The 22,605-nt window shown below is 43.8% G+C and overlaps 1 protein-coding gene across 2 annotated transcripts in view; it reads left to right on the forward strand.

Annotated features, from left to right (window-relative positions):
* Positions 1 to 15,059: 15,059 nt before the first annotated feature.
* The window catches only part of ASH2L (ASH2 like, histone lysine methyltransferase complex subunit), a 36,023-nt gene continuing 28,477 nt past the window's right edge, over positions 15,060 to 22,605 (forward strand). Inside the window, exons 1-5 of one of the 2 annotated variants that reach the window (XM_047090470.1) lie at positions 15,060 to 15,283; positions 15,955 to 16,021; positions 16,153 to 16,298; positions 19,968 to 20,056; positions 20,343 to 20,437. In XM_047090470.1, coding sequence (XP_046946426.1) covers positions 15,096 to 15,283; positions 15,955 to 16,021; positions 16,153 to 16,298; positions 19,968 to 20,056; positions 20,343 to 20,437 — 585 coding nt within the window. In that variant the 5' untranslated portion in view covers positions 15,060 to 15,095. The remainder of the gene's footprint in view (positions 15,284 to 15,954; positions 16,022 to 16,152; positions 16,299 to 19,967; positions 20,057 to 20,342; positions 20,438 to 22,605) is intronic. The other variant, XM_047090469.1, reaches the window with a different exon arrangement.

The following is a 22,605-nucleotide window of genomic DNA, read 5'->3' on the forward strand; positions in this document are numbered from 1 at the left end:
GGCCAAGATCTAGGACAGTCCCTGCCCTCGAGGAAGTTAAAATCTTAGGGAGATAAGGCTCCCCAGGCCCAATTGAACATCCCAGTGTAGTGAGTCGTAAAGCCTTTGTAGAGATATCCTAGGAAACCATCAGAGTTTGGCCTGCCCACCCACTGACATCACCAACAGCACTGTTTATGGCAGTTGGGACCCCAGTGACAACTGTTAGGACAGACACCACATGCTGTGAAGCAGGGAATACAAAGAAGTGTTTCAAGCTGTAGTATATGTTTCCAAGGTATCGACCCAGTCTGGAGACGAGAGTTGCTACGAATAGGAAAAGTACACCTAGAAACATCATAAAACAATACTTCTGTGTTTGTCCAGTGTGGTGGTTATGCAGATGCCATGAGTTAAGGGAATCTGAGAAGTCTTCAGAGAGGAGGAGGGTAGGACTTGATCCTAGGAAGGGCCTTCCCTGGGTCATGAATGGCCTGAGGTACAGGGGCCAAGAGCAGTTTAGCTGGAGGAGTGTCAAAGCTGTTGGGTTTTCCATACACAAATGAAGAGGCCAGGTCGGGCAGTAGAGGCAGCAACAGGGCTATACTGGGAAAGGAGGCTTGAAGGCACTTGGTGCGGTGGAAGGCGGAAAGACGTGTCCTGGAGGTTTCTGGTCTGGGTGACCCAGAAGAGTGGTCAGAAGGGAATGCTGGGTCAGGAGTTGCACAGAATAAACAGTGAGAAGGCTAAAACCGGAACCTTGGGGAATGTTCCCAGGGAACACGAGCGGAGTAGGGACCTCAACTGCCAGTGATTTTTCCGGCCTCCGTGCTGCTGTTGGCACAGCTGTGGGCATCCCTCCAATTCCCAAGAAGCTAGATGAGGTCCTGATGGAGGCTGTCTTTCTACTAGCATCCTTTTGTGAGACATTCACTGTGGAAATGATGCAAGGAGCGGCCCAAAGACACATAGCCAACCAAGGAATCCCATGGTATTTCAGGAGGGGCAGGGTTCATTAATTAATAGACCTACATGTGGTCTTTTCCAGCTAAAATCCAACTGCATTCTGACTTAACAAGCCTTTGCTAAGCCCCTTATCTATACTCAGCATGGTGCTAGACCTTCCAAGCAATACAAAAGAATTTCAAGACCACCACGTGAGGAAAAAATCCAAGGAGGCATGATGAAGTGCAAGAAGGTGGAATGAGAGCCGGGCAGGAGCAGTCGGAGTATGATGGATAGGTAGGCTGCGGGGGTGGTGTCTGGAATATACATACGGTGTGTATAGGAAGACTATGTGAGGCTCAGGTGTGTGGGGTAGCACGAGCTAAATTTAGATAGCATAAGATTAGGTTATTGGGGTAAAAAGCCATTGATTGAGTGCCTTTTGTATGTCTGGAGCTTTACTACAATCTTATTTCTGGCCCCAATAATTTAGAAGGTGGATGTTCTTATTCCCATTTTATTTATGTCCGTGGTGGATGCATGGCAGAATTGGGGTTCCAGCTTCTGTCTGTCCAGGTCCACAGCCCATGCTCTTCGTACCACACTGGACGGAAGAGAGGTCTGCATTATTTAGATTCTGAGCCATAGACAACTAGGATGTTGGATGGAAGTATTAGAATAAGGCAGTGACAGGTGTTAAGGCGAATCAGGTGAAGGTAACTAGAGCAAAGTCATTCAGATGTTCGGTGGGTTGCTGAGAATTAGGGAGGTGGGGGTGGGGGTTGAAAAGTAGCGAGTGAAAGAAGGTTGGTACATTTTGTCATTTATGCAGGGGCTATTTTTTTTTAAATTTTTTTTAATGTTTATTTTTGAGAGAGAGAGAGAGAGACAGCATGAGCAGGGGAAGGGCAGAGAGAGACACACACACAGAATATGAAGCAAGCTCCAGGCTCTGAGCTGTCAGCACAGAGCCCAATACAGGGCTCAAAGCCATGGGCAGCAAGATCATAACCTGTGCTGAAGTCAGACTCTTAACTGACTGAGCCACCCAAGCACCCCAGAAGGGCTATTTATTGAATGCCTACTGTGTGCCTGCATGCAGGCACTTTCAGGCACTAGAGACAGCAGTGGGCACAACAAAGCACTGCCTTCTAGGAGCTGACCTAGTGGATGTAACACATTTAGGGATTGAGCCTGTGCATGATTCTTATCTTGTATATTCAGCTTTTGTTGCTGAAATCACAAACCTGGCCCCCTCAAAATGAGGTTCAGAGTTTAGCAGAGCCAACCCTCCCTGCCCTTCTAAGCAGAGGACAGGTGCCATGTGCTGTGGGACAAGTATTCCTGCATGGAAGAGCCAACACCCCAGTGACAGGCAGTCGATACCTCATTTTCTGGAAATAACTAGAACAAACCTCCCTCCTCATCTGCAACAGGTTAAATGAATATGAGGAGTAGAGGAAACTGTAGATTGATTGGGGGAAAGCACAACCCCTGAAGATTAGGTTTTCTTGAATGTACACATTCCAAAGAATATGACTTGAATGTGCCCTGCAGGGAGGGAGAGGACCCCATGGCCAAAATGGAAGCAAATCCCTCCTTCCTCCAGCTGTTAAGAGGCCATAGCACAGGAAGCTGGTTTTTAAAGGAAGACCTTTGGGAGCACCTGGGTGGCTCAGTTGGTTGAGTACTGACTTCGGCTCAAGTCACGATTTCACAGTTCTGGACTTCGAGCCCCACATCAGGCTCTGCACTGACAGCTCAGAACCTGGAGCCTGCTTCGGATTCTGTGTCTCCCTCTCTCTCTGGCCCTCCCCTGCTTGCTCGCTCGCTTGCTCTCTCTCTCTCAAAAAATAAATAATAAAACATTTTTAAAAATGTTAAAAGTAAAAATAAAGGAAGACCTTTGAGCTGTCATTTGTTCCTTATTCTTAGGTTCTTTACGAAAAGTTGTGTGTGTGTGTGTGTGTTTAGTTTCCAGCCACAATACTCAAGTTAGTGCTGCCTCCTGCTGGAAGAGTTCGTTAAAACAAGGAAGGAAGTCTAGTCTCGGTGCTTCTGTACCATTCAGTGAGGGGTGCCACAAGGATTGTACACCTCAGCATACTGCTTCACATTATCTCAAGATGATGCGCCTGGCTTCACGCTGTCTGAGATGAATACTGAAGGAAAAGTTCCAGACAGCCTAACCAGAGTTGCTGGGGGAGGTGGGGGGGTGGGCAGAACCAGGGACGGCATAGAACGCTTCTGCACTGCTCAGATCTGGTTTTGGACAAGCTAGTTACAACCCTGCCTCCCCTCTCCAGTCAAACAGAGCCATGCAGGCAGATGTGCTACCTTCTGACCTCAGTTCACCACTCATCAGTCAGCTCTATCCAGCTAGGAACAAAGTTTGCATGGCTTCTCGACTTGAGCTTTTGCCATTGGGTTGCATTTAAGCCTTTTTCTAGTCACTCTACCCTGACATGGGAGGAACAAGACTTCCTTCCCATAGGACAGACAGGACTCTGAACTATTAAGAACTCTTTCCTTAGGCTCTATCAGGATAGGTTCAGATTTGCAGTGGAATCATGGATATAAATGTGGTTGTCCTGGGGCACCTGGGTGGCTCAGTCCGTTGTTTGACTTCAGCTCAGGTCATGATCTCACATCCGTGACTTTGAGGGCTGCATTGGGTTCTGCGCTGACAGATCAGAGCCTGGAGCCTGCTATGGATTCTGTGTCTGTCTCTCTCTCTGTAAAAACTAAACATTGAAAAATAATAATGTAGTTGTCCCTCGGGTAATCCCTCAGCTCTTGGGACTTTCAAGTTCTGAGCCATTCAAGAACCACCAAGAAGCCCATCCACAGCTGTGTTTCCTGGCCCCCAAGCTGAGCCTCTTAACTCAGACTAGGGACATTTTACAACATACTAGACAGTTCTGATGTCCTACATAGTGGCATTGAACTCTACTCTGTAAGCCTGATGAACTTTGCCACTCAATTCACTGACAAATGATGCTGGTGGTACTGATTTGGAGGGAAAGTAGCATGACTTCCTCTCTCCTTTCCTCCATAGATGGTATCTGAACCAGATCAGCTTTCTGTAGTGCAAGGGGCCCAGAGGCTGTGGTTCATTACCTCCACCTATTCAGCCCTGGGTTTAGAAGATCTCAAATCACAAAGGAAGAAGATGGCACCACCATTTTTCTGCTGTAGTCAAGATATAATTGGAAATGCCACTCCATCATCAGTGGATAGTCCCTCCTTTGACAAGTTTTGGCACCTTCAAATGGAACAAACCTTTTACCACTGATTCCTCTTTCCCTCCTGGAGACTCCCAATTCTTTCTTCATCTCAGACTTGACAGCTTCCTTCATGTTCCTCCAGGGTTGAAGATAAGCCATTGCAAACAGGAAGACATTATCAGCCCAAGGAGAGCTATTGATCCTGACCCATCAAGACAGTTGGCCTGCTATGTATAACATTCACATAGATGCCACACAAAGTATATGTGACCAGTGGGTATTTGGATCCAGTGAGGGGTGGGTAGCAGAGGGCCCTGGCTCTTGGGCCTGCATCGTGAAAACTTAAATCCCTGAATGAGTAGCTGCATTAAAATTTACAGTTCAGTCAGAAACTTTCTTTTGCCAAGGAAGGGAAAGAAAGGAAGTCGTAACATTGTCTCCCCAGGAGTCTTCATGGACTCCTGAATGAAGTAAACCCACTCTCTGATTTCCCCTACTTCAATTCTCTGATAATTGCTGTCTTCTTGACCTTTCCCAGATAGTTGGGTTTCTTGTACCATACAGCTTCATTTATGTTCTGCGCTCCTGACTACACCTCATCCCCTACAATTCCAACAGAACAACCATCCACCATGTCCTGGTCAGAACTATGTCTAGAGCAAGGGAAAAGTGTAACCTCACTCTTTCCCTGCCCACATTTTTGGCCTCGAGTATTCCACAGGGACTCTCACCAGAGAAACTCATGCCTACCCCATGTGTTTTAAACAGTATTCATCACCAGCTCCCTGAGGAACCGCAGGAAGGCGGGAAGCATCTTTTTGCTTGGATGCAGACCCCACACTAAGACTCAAAATGGGCCCCGAACTTCCGATCCTTGTCCCCTCTCCAGCTCATCCTCTTGCCCCTCATCCTGCTACATCAGTGATGCTCAAACTTCAGAGGGCATTAGAACGACTTGGGGAGCTTGTTAAGGCACCTTGCTAGGCTGGACCCCCAGAGTTTCTAATTCAGGAGGTCTGGGGTGGAGCCTGAGAATTTGCATTGCTAGTACATTCCCAGGTGATTCTGATGCTGCTAGCCCACTGTGAGAACCACTGAGCTACATAATCTGAGGACGTCAGCTCTATTAGTCCAAACTATCACAGCAAGCTTGCATCCACTACAAGAGCCAGAGTGGAGAACCAGCCAGCAGGTGCCCTTACGTCCTTGGGTAGGTCCTCCTCAGACTCCAGAGGACCCCCTTGCTGAAGCCTCTGGGCCACTTTCCTCAGTGGGACTGGTGGCACCTTTGGCCTTATAGTGGGACAAGCCTTCACAGGAGAGCGATGCAGTTTGATTCATTCAACAAATATTTCCTGAGTGCCTTCTGTGTGCTGGACACTGATCTAGGTGTCTGGGATACATCAGTGAGCAAAACACAAAAATCCCCACCCACGTGGAGCTTCGTTTTTTCTTTAAAAAGGAAGGATAAAACCCTTTCACTGCTTTCAGGACTCAGATATGTGGTTACTGGGAGGAATCAGGAGTGTTTTAGTTAACTCAGTTTATATACACTAGAGATTAAGGACCAAGAATTCAGGCAGACTAAATAAATGCTCCATTGAGACAAACCACCGCAGTAGTTATCGTCATCTTTTTGATAGTTACAACAAACATAACATTTTGTTGTTGTTGTTGTTTTGCTTTACAGATGATAAAAACATGGAGGTATGGGCAGGGGAAGGGGGAGCAGGGAGCAGAGTCCTGGACATCCGACCCACTGTTCTTTTTTGGGAAAGGGCCTGGAAACTTTCGGCAAAGGCTGGTCTGGGATGCTTGCTTCCCACAGGTTCTCTCCCTTGGGTACTGAAGGCCCTCTGCTAGTCAAGAACTCTATATACAGTGCTTCTGAAGGGCTCACACTTTAATCTTTACTAGTGTAACAGATGTGAATCTTGGTCTGCAACTCGTCAGCAAGGAATAGGGCTATCTTTTTGTAATTCAACATAATTTACATTCTTTTTACACGTCTTTTTATAATCCAACAAAGTTCTCCTGAACTTGTTCTGTTGAGCGTGGTATACCCAAGCCTAACCCCCAAGGCGTCCAATGAATTCCTCAGCCACCCCATCGGATGTTCAGTTATGGCCCCACATGGGGCATTGAAGCCTTGGCCCTGCAGCTCCAGCAGCCCCTTCTGCTATTTCTGGGCCAGGTTAGAGGATATGGGAGTCATCCCGTCTTGCGTGTGCTGCACCAGGGCACCCAAATCTCTGCAAGGCTCAGTCCTGGTCTGTCTAGACTTACCCCACAGTCATGGTGCGTCCCTTTCTCATCTCGTAGGTAATCTACATGGGGGTAGAAGTATGTATCCCAAGTATCTTAGTTCTGAGTTCTTTCTGTACCTGTAAGGAACGGAGATGACTATTTCTCTTTCACCTTGCCCTATCTCCCCTTCAGTGACAAGCACAGAGCAACGCTTGTTGCATCTTAGAACCACACAGGAAGCTTTTTTAAAGCTATCAATGCCTAGGGGTGCCTGGGTGGCGCAGTCGGCCAAGTATCCAGACTCTTGATCTCCACTCAGGTAATGATCTCACAGTTTCTGAGTTCTGAGCCCATCAGGCTCTGCGCTGATGATGCGGAGTCTGGTTGGGATTCTGTCTCTCCTTCTCTCTGCCTCTACCCTGCTTGTGCTCTCTCTCTCTCTCTCTCAAAATAAATAAACTTTAAGAAAATTTTTAAAAATTAATAAAGCTATCAATGCCTGGATCCCCCGTTCACAAGGTCAAATTGTATTGGCCAAGGGTCCTTGCCTTTTTTTTGGCAAAGTTCCTCAGGTGATTTCAAAGTATAGCCAGGGTTAAGCACTATGTGGGAAGGGAGACGGGGTAGATGGGAAATTCATTACTATGTGGAATTACTCTGCTATGTTAGCTAATAGCTAAGCATAATTAGTTATTACCAGCTGTATACAAGCCCTGTTGAAAGGGATCACATTAGAGAAGCTAGTCGGGAGGTGAAATAGAGTCAGAAATACTTATGATCCTCAGGCCAGAATTCCTGCCACCCGCCTGGGAGCTTGTTAGAAATGCAAGAATCTCAGCCCCACTTCCCCCCCCCCCCCGCCTCCCCCCCATCAGACTTTCAGCATGTGCAAAGTACTGCCTAACACATTTATTTTGCTAAAGCAGACTCCTGTGAGGAGGAAAGTCTGGAACTGGGTTTTTAAGTTGTAGAACTTTCTGGAAAGCTTCATTCATCTCTGAGAAAACAGCAAGAAAACACTCATGCAAGAAGTTAGTGGGGCTGCTTGGTGACAGACAAAATGGACACAGCTTGGGTGCGTTTCAGGAGCGAGGAGTAATTCAAAACAATTAGAAGCCAGCTCATCCATGTCTTCGTTTTGTCTTTAAATGAGAAGAAAATGATCCGTTCCTTAAGGAGAGGGAGCATCGTTTTTTCTGCTTGAAAGATGATAGAAGTAGGTTAGTTCCCTTCAACACTTATCCTGGGGAAATTACTTTGTGTGGTTTAGTTTACCTGTGTGTACAGTTCTTGAACATGTGTCCACCTTTTTCAGATTACAAATCTAGTTCATAGAAAAATCTAAGATACTACAGAAGTACATTACAGAAAGTCTTTGTAATCACCTCCATTCCCTCAGACATAACCACTGATATAAGCTGTAGCTCCAGATTTCTTTGTGTATACTAAAAATATACAAAAGTAGAATCACAACATAATACTGTTTTTTCTCTTTTGAAGTTTATTTATTTAAGTAATCTCTACATCCAACGTGGGGCTCCAACTCAAAACTCCAAGAGATCGCTTCCTCTACCGACTCAGAGAGCACCCCAATACTGTTTTTTTACACTCTTTTATTCTCAAATCCAGAAGATCCATTAGTCAAAATAATTGCTTCTTAAATTAAAAAAAAAAAATGTTTACTTATTTATTTTGGAGACAGAGTGGGCACACGTGACAGCAGGGGAGGGGCAGAGAGAGAGGAAGACAAAGAATCCCAAGCAGGCTCTGCACTGTCAGCGCAGAGCCCCTAGGTGGGGTTAGAACTCACCAACTGTGAGATCATGACCTGAGCCGAAATCAAGAGCCAGAAACATAACCAACTGAGCCACCCGGGGGGGCCCTGCTTAATTTTTTTTTAAAGATTTATTTTTAAGTAAACTCCACACCCAACGCAAGACTCAAACTTATAACGCTGAGATAAAGAGTCGCATGCACTACCACCTGAGCCTGCCAGGCGCGCTATTAACTTCATCCAAAATAATAAAACCCTATGGGATGAAACAATACTCTTTTGAAACTTGATTTTTAACATTTGCCACTCGAACTGGAGAGAACAGCTCAAGCAAAGAAATGAGAGACAATGGGGTGCCTGGCTGGCTCAGTCACTGGAGCATGTGACTCTTGATCTTGGGATTGTGGGTTTGAGCCCCAGGTTGGGTGCAGAGACTACTTTAAAATCTTTAGGGGCGCCTGGGTAGCTCAGTCTGTTAAGCATCTCTTACTTTCAGCTCAGGTCATGATCTCACAGTTCGTGTGAGGCTCTGACACCGATGTCAGGCTCTGCGCTGACAGTCCTGCTTGGGATTCTCTCTCTCCCGTTCTCTCTGCCCCTCCCCCACTTGTGCTCCTTCTCTCTCAAAATAAATAAACTTAAAAAAATAATATCTTTAAAAAAAGAAAAAGGAAACGAAAGTGAACTGAATGCAGAGTGGGGTGCTGACTGCTTTTAAACATTTTAAAGTCAATTATTCATAAGACATCATGGTGTGTTACAAACGAAATGATCCCCTGTGTTGGTCCCCGTACAGAGGAGCCAAACAGGATTATGAACACTGGGTCTACAATAAAAATGTTCTAATTTGCAACCGAGGCCTAGTGAATCACATACACTCACATAAAGACTGCGGGAAGCAAGGTTTCCAGGGGAAGTAACTTAGGCATGTGTCTTGATGTAATGGACGCGGGGGGCCAGGGGCAACGGGGGGCCAGGGGCAATCGGGATGGAGGGGAGCAGGACCAAACCTAGAGATTGGAAGATGGGGTGGAGTACGCTGAGAATGGTGGGTTCCCACAGGAATTGGGGTCATTTGCTGGGCACTCTTGGACTCTAAGTTTTCTCTGAAAGGCAGTAAGTAGTTCCCTAAAGAAAGATGAAGTGCTGCAGAGGTATCAGATGATTGGCCAGGCTGAATTGGAGTAGGAAAGCCCGAATCAGGAAGATTCAGGTGTGGTAATCCTAGTGAGGTGAAAAAAAAATGGCTGGGGGCACCTGACTGGCTCAGTTAGTTAAGTGGCAGACTCTTGACTTTGGCTCAAGGAGTTCGAGCCCCGCATTGCATCGGGCTCTGCACTGACAGTGCAGAGCTGGCTTGGGATTCTCTCTTTGCCTCTCCCCTGCTTGCTTGCTCTCTCTCTCTCTCTCTCTCTCTCTCTCAAACAAAACAAAACAAAACCACAATAGGTTGGAGGGACAAATAGGTTGGAGAAGGGACAAATCTGAGACCTAGTGGAGAAAAGTGTGGAAGGAGACAAGTTTTCTTTTTGAAGACTTTATTTACTTCTGAGCAACTCTTGGCACACTGTCAAACACTTGGAAAATACAGAGAAGAGAGTAAGAGGCAGTCTTTATAAACCCACTGCTCAAGAATAACAATTGTGAACATTCTGAATACTGTATTTGAGGATGAGAGAATGTGCTCCATATTTTCACCAGGGCCAGGCGAATAAGCGACACTCCAGCTGGACAGTCCGCTTTCTGACAAGTTGGGTGAGTCCCCCACTGCTGACAGGGAAACCTTCCCAAAATGTGTTTCTCCTGTTTTTACCAGCCTAAACTTGTAAGCTGGTGCTATGAATGATTTTATTAACCTTCATCTTGAGCAGCTGTCCAGTGTGTGCGATGCCTTGCTTTCCAATTCGAGAAATTAGGTCTGGTTCCACCTTAGCCTCACCCACTTTTACCCACAGGTGAGCTGGCTGTGGAATTCTCCGAAAATCCTGAACTCAAATATTCTTACTTTGACCTCTCCCCATTCTAGTTCCTGCCTTTTCATCCAGACTTCTGGACGCTGAATTCCCCCGTTTCCCTGTCTTTCTGCTTCCTCAGATGCCATGGTTAATCACCTGAACTGCTTTCTTGCTATCATCTTTGGCTGCCTTTTATCCTGGCCCTTACTTTTACCTGCCTGGCAAAACTGAAAACTCAGATGATTGTTTCAAATCATCTTCGCTGTTATATAGCATTGTGGTGTTGCAGGAACTGGAAGATATAAATTGTAGGCACTATCAATATGCAGGCTCAGAGCTCAGTGAAGCCCTCGCTATCAGCCACCAATATTTTCTCATAGTCTCCTGTTCCTAATTACAAACCACGTCCTTATTCCATCCTCCCGATTTCTTCCTGTTTCAGATGAATGGATTCTCTCCTTGTCATCAAGCCGAACTTCATCTCTGCCAGTTGACTCAGCTCCTTGACCCGGTTCATTAAAATAATAATATGGGGTGCCTGGGTGGCTCGGTCGGTTAAGCATCCGACTTCGGCTCAGGTCATGATCTCACGGTCCGTGAGTTCGAGCCCTGCGTCGGGCTCTGTGCTGACCTCTCAGAGACTGGAGCCTGTTTCAGATTCTGTGTCTCCCTCTCTCTCTGCCCCTCCCCTGTTCATGCTCTGTCTCTCTCTGTCTCAAAAGTAAATAAACGTTAAAAACATTAAAAAATGTATATATAATAATAATTTTTTTAAGTTTATTTATTTTGAGAGACAGTGAGTGCGCATGCATGGGGCGAGGGGCTGAGAGAGGGAGACAGAGAATCCCAAGCAGGCTCCGTACTGTCAGCACAGAGCCCAACGCAGGGCTCGAACTCACAGACTGTGAGATAATGACCTCAGACAAAATCAGGAGTCAGATGCTTAACCAACTGAGCCACCCAGGTGCCCTGACCCAGTTTCTTTAGAAAGCTGTTCATCAACTACCACTTCTCCTGCATTTTCAACCTCTGGCTCCATACTGATGAATAAAAGTGTGTCATGAGCCTCTCTCCCACCCCTGCATTCCCCTCCAGCTATCATCTAATTGCTCCTTCAGAACCAAACCTTTGTTTAGGAACTATTTCAAACACACTGAAAACAGAGCAAAGAACCAGGTAACAAACAAGGATTTAACAAATGTCAACATTTTGCCACATTGACTCAGTTTTTTCTTTGCAGAAATAAAATGCCTCCAGATGTCTGGGTGGCTGTCAGTTAAGCTCCTGACTCTTGATCTCGGCTCAGGTCATGATCTCGAGGTCATGAGATCAAGCCCCGTGTTGGACTCTGTACTGACTGATAGCTTGGAGGCTGCTTGGGATTCTCCCTCTCTTTCTGTCCCTCTCCAGCTCGCTCTCAAAATAAACAAGAAAGAGAAAGAGAAAGAGAAAGAGAAAGAGAAAGAGAAAGAGAAAGAGAAAGAGCAAGAGCAAGAGCAAGAAAAGAAAAAAGAAAGAAAGAAAGAAAGAAAGAAAGAAAGAAAGAAAGAAAAGAAAGAAAGAAAGAAGAAAAAGAGTGAGCCTCAAAAAACTGGAAAGATCTGTCTACACAGCTATTTCTGCTTCTATCCTTCCACTCCCTTTTCAATCCACTATAATGTGGGTTCTGCTAAATGATTCCAAGAAACTGGAATCACTCATCACTTTCATTTAAAATGAATCATTCATGGCCTTCATTTAAAATGTAGCTGATGGGGTGCCTGGGTGGCTCAGTTGATTGAGCATCCAACTCTTGATTTCGGCTCAGGTCATGAGATCGAGCCCTCCCATCAGGCTCTGCTGAGCAGGGAGCCTGTTTAAGATTCTCTCTCTCCATCTGCCTCTCCCCTGCTCATGCTCTCTCTAAAATTAAAAAAAAAAAAAATTTTTTTAAGGGGCGCCTGGGTGGCTCAGTCGGTTAAGCGTCTGACCTCAGCTCAGGTCATGATCTCATGGCTTGTGAGTTCGAGCCCCGCGTCGGGCTCTGTGCTACAGCTCAGAGCCTAGGGCCTGCTACGGATTCTGTGTCTCCATCTCTCTGTCCCTCCCCTGCTCACGCTGTCTCTCTGTCAAAAAGAAATAAAAATTAAAAAAAAAATTTTTTAATAAAATAAAATGAAGTTGCTGCCCAGAACACAACCCCCAGATCACAGCTCTTTGAAAACAATTCTGTATCAGAGGTTGTCCAATCAATTTAGAGTGTCACTACTGGCATTAAAAAAAAAAAAAAAAAGACATAATACAAATGCAGATTGTTTCATAAATCTCCTAATTGTAACTAATATAACGTGTATACTAGGTCACATTGCAAAATGTGTTTCTTAGGGGAGTTGTGGCCAAACATTTGAAAGACATTGTTCTAAATTAGTGGTCTTCAAAATTTTGTTTGCATGAATGAATTTATCATTGTAAATTTAATTACCCACAGGGGGTTTCAGACAGATTGCAAACATTAGCATTGTTAAATAAAACTAAAAAAAAAATTTCTGAGGTGCCAGCTGGCTCAGTCTGTGGACTGTGCAACTTTTTTTTTAATGTTTATTTTGAGAGAGAGAGAAGGAGCATGCATGTGCACACACACACACAAGCAGGGGAGGGGAAGAGAGAGGGAGAGAGAATCCTAAGCAGTCTCCACGCTCAGTGAGGAGCCCAAGGAGGCGCTCGATCCCACAACCCTGGGACCATGACCTAAGCCAAAATCAAGAGTCAGACGCTCAACTGCCTAAGCCACTCAGGCGCCCCGGAACTCAATTATTTGAACTCCTTCGAAGTTCTATGCCAAATCACATTGTGATCTACCACCAGTTTTTTAATTTAGATTTTCAATTACTTTTAGATTTACAGAAGCGTCACAAAGATAGCGCAAAGAGTTCCCCCACATAGCCTTAACCCAGCTCTTCCCCTAATGTTGACATCTTGAAGCATGGTACATTGATCAGAACTAAGAAATTAACATTGCTGTAATACTATGAACTACAGACATTATTGATTTCACCATTTTTTCCCTCTAATGTCCCTTTCCTCTTCCAAGATTCAATCCAGGATACGTTGCATTTAGTTGTCATCTCCTCGTCTCCTCCAGAGTTTCTCATGTCTTTCATGATGTGAAAAGTTTTGAGGTGTACTGGTTAGATATTTTCTAGAATGTTTCAACTTGGATTTGGCTGTTTTCTCTTGATTAGACTGGGGCTATAGATTTGGGGGAAGAATTCCACAGAGATGAAGTCCTTCTCATTGCATCGTATCAAAGGGGCAAATGATATCAACCTGATTTATTACTGGTGGTGTTAACCTTGACCACTTGGTTAAGGTGGTATCTGCCAGTTTCTCTACTGTAAAACTTACCATTTTCCTTTTCCATATTCTATTGTTCAGAAACAAGTATCTAAATCCAGCCCACACACTCAATAAGAGGTGGGATTCAAGCTCTACCTCGGAGGAAGCAGTATCAAAGATTTTGTAGCTGTATGTTAAAACATTTAATACTAGAGTAAATATTTTGGAGGAGATACTTTGAGTCTGTGCAAAGTATTCTGTTTCTTCTTAAAATTTCACCCACCACTTTTAAAATAATTATTTAAAATTTTAAAATAATCTATCAATTTTTCCGGGCACCCGGGTAGCTCAGCCAGTTGAGCATCCGACTTGGGCTCAGGTCATGATCTCCCGGTTCATGGGTTCAAGACCTGCGATGGACTGTCAGCTCGGAGCCTGTAGCCTCCTTCAGATTCTGTGTCTCCCTCTCTCTGTCCCTCCCCCGCTTGTGCTCTCTCTCTCTCTCTCAAAACTAAATATATAAACATTTAAAAAATAATAATAATCAGTTTTTAAAATAATCTATCAACTGGTAACTCAATTAGGATCCCCTTCAATTTTGTTGAAAACAAATAATTGGGAACCAACTGGGAAATCCAAATACTTACATATTTCCAATTGTTCTTGTGTCTGGTGTCCCATAGGTTTGTACACCCTTGGGCAAGACATCATAGTAAGATTTGATTCACGATTGGAGAGAGGTATGCCTTTTTTTTTTGTAAAGTGGGAGAAAAGTGTGTTCTCGGGCGACTCTAAAAATTAGGATGTACACACTGATTTTCTGAAAACTCTCCTGGCCTGAATACTTCTAGAGGTTTATATTCTTGAGTTTAAAGACTCTGAATAAGTCTACTCCAGTTATTTCACCTACCAATATTGAGGTTGATTCCTCTCTTACCTTTGGTCGCTACCTGTTCCTTCCTCTAAGGACAATCTTCTCTCAACTGGAAAGTCCTCCAGCACCTGGCTTCCTAACTCGGGCTTCATTTTCCTCCTCTTAAAATATTAAGTGGCTTGCAGCTTCTAGAACACACATTGCTGCTTACCTCTTCCGCCTGGATGGAACATCCCCTCTCCGGTCCTCACCTATGTAGCTGGGACTCTGGACTCCTACTTTCTAGGCTACGTAGCCACTTGAAAACGTGCTCAAAGTGGCAGATCACCACGGCAGTAACGAACTGCTTCTGGGGCGGGAGGGCAGTGAGTGCTAGTGTTTGTAGAAGACATTTCCTACATTTAATGGTGAGGAACGTTTGCAATGCACACCACAGCCTTCAGAGTCCGTAGGCACCCAGCGCTCTCAAGGCGCCTCATCAGCCCTGATTTCCAGTGTCGGCCACGAAAATCACAACATCCAGCCCGGAAAACGAAGTGAGCCCTGGAGGAAATCAAACTAGTACCTCCGCCTTCTCCTAGCTCTGTGGCTACCACTCCAAATCCCAGAACGCTGCCCGCCTCCGCCTGCCCGACCTTAAAGTGGGCCTGGAGGGCCCATTCGTCAAGGCAAGCGGTGGACCCACCAAACGCGTTTACTGTTTGAAGATTACAAAGCCAGTCAGCAACTCACGCGAGATGGAGAGCGTATTCTCGCGAGAACTCTGGGAGGCGGCAGTGATGGCGGCGGCGGGAACCGGACCGGGACCTGGAGTGGATGCAGGACCCGGCCCAGCAGCGGCAGCAAATGCAACAGTGGCAGAAGAAGGGGAGACAAAACCGGTGGTAGCGGTGGCAACTGCCCCGGCTGGAGAGGGAACATCTGTTGCTCCAGCAGCAGAACCCGGTTCTGGAGAGGCAGAAAGTGGGTAAGATGTCCTGCAGCCCGAGGGGGACACTGGGAGGGAGGCCCACCCCTCCTGGAGTCCCGCGGCTCCCTGGAACTCTCCTGCCGCACCCTCCGAACCTAGGCCCTGCAGCCAACGGCTCGCCCTCCCCCCCCGCCCGCCCGCCTTCCAGGACTATAGTCCCGCCCGCCGCTTGGCCCGTCCCCTTCTCCCTCCCCTCTGAACTGTGTCTGTAACTACGCCCCTTTCCGTACCTTTCGCGGGTCCTGAGAGTCAAGGTTCTTGTTCTCTCTCAGGCTCCTGAGAGGTCTGGTAGCTCACTCTTATAGCAGGAACTCCTCAGATATCCCAGAGGAGAAACCACTTTGCATTGCCGGACTGGAAGAAGTAACGGTTCCTCTGAAAACAAGAGTGGGAGAGCTGCATCTAGGCGAACCTCCCCCAGGACTAATTCCATCTCCTGTAGATTTGTCAGTAAGGACAGATTAGGCTTCCCTCTGCCCTATGGGCCTGCGTCTGTCTTGGTCATATTCTTCCTAACCCTGGGCACCCAGGCTGAGAGAATAGGCTTAGCTGAAAAAGCTGTAGGAGTGTGAAGTTCACCTGTACTTTGATCATTATCCTTAGGCATAGGCGTTTTGAGGTTTGTTTCCCTTGAAGATTCTCACTTGAGTACTTTCACTATCTTGTAGGGATGCAAATTCAGTTGATGTAGGTGGTGGTTTGGAGACTGAATCTTCTAATGGAAAAGATACACTAGTAAGTATTTCTTTTTGGATGTATGCAAGGCAAAATAGGTTCTGTTTTTTGTTTGTTTGTTTTAAGTTTTTAAGTGAGTTAAATACAATAGGGTCAACTGACCTGATTCTCTAATTGCTGTGTGGACACAGGAAGGTGCTGGGGACACTTCAGAGGTGATGGATACTCAGGCGGGCTCCGTGGATGAAGAGAATGGCCGACAGTTAGGAGAGGTAGAGCTGCAGTGTGGCATATGTACAAAATGGTTCACAGCGGACACCTTTGGCATAGATACCTCGTGAGTATTTTTTGTAATCTTTGTTAAGAATCGCTTTTTAAGGGGCACCTGTGTGGCTTAGTCAGTTGAATGTCCGACTTCGGCTCAGGTCATGATCTCGCGGTCTGTGAGTTTGAGCCCTGCGTTGGGCCCTGTGCTGACAGCTCAGAGCCTGGAGCCTGCTTCAGATTCTATGTGTGTGTGTCTCTTTCTCTCTGTGCCCCTCCCCCGCTCATGCTCTGTCTCTCTTTCAAAAATAAACATTAAAAAAAATGTTTAAAAAAATCGCTTTTTAGGGGCGCCTGGGTGGCTCAGTCGGTTGAGCGTCCGACTTCGGCTCAGGTCATGATCTCACAGTCAGTGAGTTCGAGCCCCGCATCAGGCTCTGTTCTGACAGCTCAGAGCCTGGAGCCTGTTTCAGATTCTGTGTCTCCCTCTCTCTCTGACCCTCCCCCGTTCATGCTCTGTCTCTCTCTGTCTCAAAAATAAATAAACGTTAAAAAAAATTAAAATCGCTTTTTAAAATAAATCTCAGTATGTTCAACAGTTGAATAATTTGTAGGCAAATATAAAAGCATATTATTTCCTATGTCTTCTAACCTCACTTTAAGTGAGTAGTAGGATTTGAATCAAGAATTGTTTTAATAATCTGAACTGTTTTCTATCTATTGAGGGTCGAGCCCTAATAGGTACAATGATAGGTATTCTCCCTGCTTTGAGCTTACAACCTGGTTAGGAGACAAAACCATGCAATTACGAAGCATTATATAAACAGTTATGGGACAGTAGCATTTAGATGTTGTATTTGGTGTTACGGATTTTGGGGAGAGGGTTGGTGTATATGGTGGACAAAGCCTGTTGTCAAAAATTTGAGATAACCAGTGACTCTTCATGCTTGAGCGATCCTTTTTTCCCTTTTGGCTTCAAACTCACTCCCTTTAAGTATTCTGTGTTCACTTCTCAGCAAAACATATTTCCTATCTTTTACCTCTTCTAATAAATCAAAATCACTTTATGATTGATTGAAAGTAAAAGAATTTTTGCTTTATTGCAGGGAGTTAGCCAACAGTAGCAAGTGCTTGATATTGACATACTGTCTATGGAAATCATTGTACTGCTGGCTCTCTTTGGTGTTTTTTATGGTTCTTATTGTGCAAGTAAATTCAGATAAGACTGCCTCAAAATAAGGCTGCACTATTTTGAAATTCTTCCTTCTTGGGTGGGTTGTCGAGGAAACACCTTCCTTTATAATTTATTGTGTGCTTTCTAATTAAAAAGTTGTAGGGGACTTTAGAAATGCTAATGTTCTAAAAAAAAAAAAGAAATGCTAATGTTCTAATTAACATGTGATTAGTGATCTAGGATACAGTATTTAAAAAAAAAATACTGAAGGATCTGGAAGAAAGAATTGATCTTGGTAGAAGGATCTATAGGGAAAGTATACAAGATAAGCAAAGCTGGTCACTTAGATAAGACCCAACTAAAATCTGGCCGCTTTGGCCAAAGAGAATTTATTTGGATAGACAGAGCCTAGGAAAGGAAATTTACCAGAGAGCTCACTTGGGGTGATCTAGGGAAGAAGCAAACCACAGTTCAAGAGTTTTGGTAGAAACCAGTTTGTACCTGAATTTGAGAAGTTACACCTAAAGCCCAACTAGGTAAGACGGATTGTCTTTCACAGCTGAGATGGAGGAAGGGAGCTAGTCAGGGTAGGAAAAAGGCTGCTGTGAATACCTGATTATATTTGAATTAATAACTATACTTCTACATGTCTCTAGTTTGAGGCTTTACTTTCTGTAGGTGATTTTATCATGGTGGGCTGTTGAACAGAAAGGGTTCAAGAGCAAGGTAAAGGCAAGGGAATTCAGTCTTAACATTCACAAGAATGTTTCTTAATTTCTTGAGTGGTGACAAAGACACACATTTGGGAACCTTCTCTTCGAGGATACTTAAAGCAAGTTTCAGTTGAGTCCAGATAAATCTGCTTTTATTTTGATTTCTTCTCTTACAACCTAAAGCAGTCTTGTATTTTTCTATTACTTTCTCCTTTTTAAGACTAAGGTCTCCTGGGGCACCTGGGTGGCTCAGTGAGTTAAGTGCCTGACGTCAGCTCAGGTCATGATCTCCTGGTTCTGTGAGTTCAGGCCCAGCGTGGAACTCTGTACTGACAGCTCAGAGCCTGGAGCCTGCGATTTCCCGGTGTCTCCCTCTCTCTGCCCCTCCCTCCTCCCCACCTCCCGCGCGCTGGCTCTCTCTTGCTCTCTCTCTCAAAAATAAATATTAAAAACAAAAAAAAGAGTAAGGCCCCCTTATACAATACAGACAAGTTTTCACTTGCCCCCAAACTCACTTCTGAGGAGATATCTTTGTGATACAAGCAGTCTTAATAGTTAGAACTCCTTTCACTTCCTTTCCCCTGCCCCATCTTCCATATCTAATCAGTCACCAAGCTTTACCAATTTTTTTCTCTTGTATATGGGCTAGTCCTTTCCGTTTTTATTCTTTCACCCTAAGTGAGGCCTTCTTTGCCTTCTGCTGGAACTGCTACAAGTGTCTTACGTAGGGGTGCCTGGGTGGCTCATTCTGTTAAGTGCTCTGTCAGTGCAGAGCCCAACTTGGGGCTCAAACTCACAAACTGTAAGATCATGACATGAGTCAAAGTCAAGAGTCTAATGCTTAACTGACTGAGCCACCCAAGTGCCCCTACATTTGCTTTTTCTCATCTCTTCCTTCGGACCCAACCTGTCACTTAAAATTTTAACCATGTCACTTCCCCTTCAAGGAGTTCCCATTACCCACAGAAAAAATCCAACTCTACCTGGCTCCTTGCACTTCCTGCCTTTCAAGCCTTTTTTATTTTTCTTTATTTTTTTTTTCTTTTTTTCTTCCAAATCCCCTCTCTGGGACAAACTCATCTACAGCAGTTTGCTCCTCTGCCCCCTTGTTGGCCTTTCTCATCTCTGTATATAGTTCACTTAGACAAAAGAAAACCAACTCATCTTCCCAAATCTAGTTCATAACTTACGTTCTCCAAAATGTTTCTAACTCTTAAATCTGAAGTTACTACTTGGATCCTTAAAACTCCTCTGGAGTAATTATCACCTGTAGGATTCCTTTGGTACTGAGACAAGTAATGTTTTGTGACTTACGTGTTGTCTTCTTGAATAATTATTTACATTTTTAATTAATCTTGTCATATCTTCTGTCTGCCCTTTCCAGCAGTATTATTGGCCTTTTAAAGAGATATTTAAGTATTTAAGTGTATAAATGTCTGTGTGTAAATTAGAGTTGATATATTTAAATATAATTTACATACAAATATTTGCATGTAACTATATTTAAGGAGACTACTTTGTCTTCCACAACTGGCCTGGCATGCTCTTTTTAGGTGCTTAAATACTATAATAAACTAGCTTGGACAAGGCACCAGTGATAATCTTCCTGGTGCTGAATTATCTACTATGATAGGTAATATCTTATTAAATGTTTTAACAGAAAAATCCAGGTATTTGTGAAAATATAAGCCCTGTTTTGGTTTTGATGACCTTTGTAAGTTTTAATCATACATTAATATATTAACATTATTATTTTCACTGTAGGGAAGGGATCCCTGTCGATTCAGTTGATTTACTTCTACAAAGAAGTGTGTATTTAGAAGTTCACTGATTTTTTAATCTGGCTGTTCTGCAGATCCTGTCTGCCTTTCATGACCAACTACAGTTTTCATTGCAACGTGTGCCATCATAGTGGGAATACCTATTTCCTCCGGAAGCAAGCAAGTAAGAACAAACTCACGAGTGCCGCAAAATTGTCCTCTGGGTAGCTGCAAAAGAAAAGAGATTTGGGCTTAGCAGGATCAGGGAACTCCTGCCTAGTAGCCGGTAAAAGTTATGTAACATTGGAGTTTAGCTCCAAATAATGGCTATGGTCCACTTCAGGTAAAATCATGACTCTTATTTTTTTGCTGCTATAATTGTTAACTTGTGGATCACCTAGTTGAATATCCTTTAGGTAACATGACTATAATACTATAGATCATTTTTTCTTCCTTTTTCTTTCTAACAGACTTGAAAGAAATGTGCCTTAGTGCTTTGGCCAACCTAACTTGGCAGTCTCGAACACAAGATGAACATCCAAAAACCATGTTCTCCAAAGATAAGGTAGAGAAGAGATTAATGTAATTGCAATTATGCCAAAGAATCAGGTAGAACATCTAAATATACTCTTTAACAATGAGTACTTTGCCCCCAATTTTTATGAATATATGACTGTAGATTCAGTGGTTGTTACTGATTTCATGTGATTTACTAACTTCTAATATGTGCACATTATGTCAGTTGGCTAAATTATTAGTTGGGGGAATCCTTAAATAGTTTTGGTTGGCTTTATAGAAGCAAACAACTGTCTATCCCCCAATTAATAATCAGATCTTGAGGCACCTGCGTGGCTCAGTTGGTTAAGTGTCTGACTCTTGGTTTTGGCTCAGGTCATGATCTTACGGTTTCGTGACTTTGGCCCCATGTCGGGCTCTGCGCTGACAGCCTGGTTTGGGTTCTCTCTCTCTCCCTCTCTGTCTGCCCCTCCCCTATTGGCGCTATCTCTGTCTCTCTCAAACTTAAAAAAAAAAATCTTGAGGGGGTGCCTGGCTGGCTCAGTCAGTACAGCATGTGACTCTTGATCTCAGGGTCTTGAGTTCGAGCCCCACATTGTGCATAAAGATTACTCAAAAACAAACTTAACCAGGAAAAAAAATCAGATCTTGAGCTGAACCTTCTCAGCCCAGTTTAACTATTTTTATAGACAATTATTATAGATTTTGTCAGAGGGAAGAGGGTAGGTTTATACATGCCTTTTATTTAAACGAATTATCCTTTATTATTAAACTGCAAAACCACACAACTGAAGTCAGGACTCAAAATTAGACGACTAGCCCACCCATGAGTCTTTCCTACTGTGATTCACGGTAAGAAAATATGAAAATTAAGTAAATTTTAGAACGATGGAGTTTACATTTTGCCTACTATACATTCATACCTGCCCACTTTCATTTAAGCTGAAACAAGGGGCACCTGGCTGGCTCAGTCAGTAGAGCATCTTGAGTTCGAGTCTCATGTTGGGCGTAGGTAGAGATTGCTTAAAAATAAAATCTTAAAGGGTCCCTGGTGGCTCAGTTAAGCATCCAAATCTTGATTTCTGCTCAGGTCATGATGTCATGGTTTGAGAGATCGAGCCCCACATCAGGCTCTGTGCTGACAGTGTGGATTCTCTCTGCTTATGATTCTCTCTCCCTCTCTTTCTCTCTGTCCCTCCCCCACTCATGCTCTCTCTTTCAAAGATAACAAATATTTTTAAAAATTCAAAAAATATAAAAGATAAAATCTTGAAAAATAAATAAAAATTTCACCAAACACGGGCGCCTAGGTGGCTCAGTTGGTTATGCATCTGATTCTTGATCTCCACTCAGGTCATGATCTCACAGTCTGTGAGGTGGTCTGTGAGATTGACGGCACAGAGCCTGCTTGGGATTCTCTCTCTCCCTCTCACTGTCCCTCCCTTGTTATGTGTGTGCACACATACTCTCTCTCAAAATAAACTTGAAAAAAAATTTTTTTTCACTGAACAGTGCTTACCCTCCACTCTTTTTCCTCTGCATTGTTATTTTCTGTTCTAGTCAGTGCTAGTTTTGACTTACAGAATTGATTTTATAACCTACTAATAGATTGCAATCTACAGTTTGAAAGACACTGGCATAGGGTATATAGTGAGACCAATATACTTGGGATCAGACCTGTAAGGGCTTTTCTACTGAATAGAAGTTAGGACTTAATCCTGCAGGCTGGAGTAGTCAGACAGCCCTCTCACCTCCTTTTTATTCCTGCAGTAGAGATGTGTTATGATTAGATTTGCATTTTTTCTGGTTTTTTTATTCCTCCCAAATTCTTATTTTGAAATTTCAAACATTGAAAAATTCAGATAGTACAGTGAACCATCTGTTAGTTATTTTCCTAGATTTGCCAGTTATTAATATTTTACTGCATTTGCTTTATCTCCCTAAGTTATATGAGACTAAACTGAATACTATACCCAGTATTTTCCCATAACCATAGTACAGTGATTATACTCAGAAAACTTAATGTTGATGTAATACTATATCTAATATATAGTTTTTATTTTTTATATAAAGTATATAATTATATTTTCTCATTGTTAATTATCATTTTATTATCCTCCATAGCTTTTTTTCTCTATCTAGGATCCAGGCAAAGATTGCACATTACATTTAGTTGTAATGTCTCTCTTGCTCTTTTTTTTTTTTAAGTAGGTTCCA

The sequence above is a fragment of the Lynx rufus genome, unplaced genomic scaffold, assembly GCF_022079265.1.
Source record: "Lynx rufus isolate CCGP_SWC_20201006 ecotype Redwood Valley unplaced genomic scaffold, mLynRuf1.p SCAF_3, whole genome shotgun sequence".
Classification (NCBI taxonomy): domain Eukaryota; kingdom Metazoa; phylum Chordata; class Mammalia; order Carnivora; family Felidae; genus Lynx; species Lynx rufus.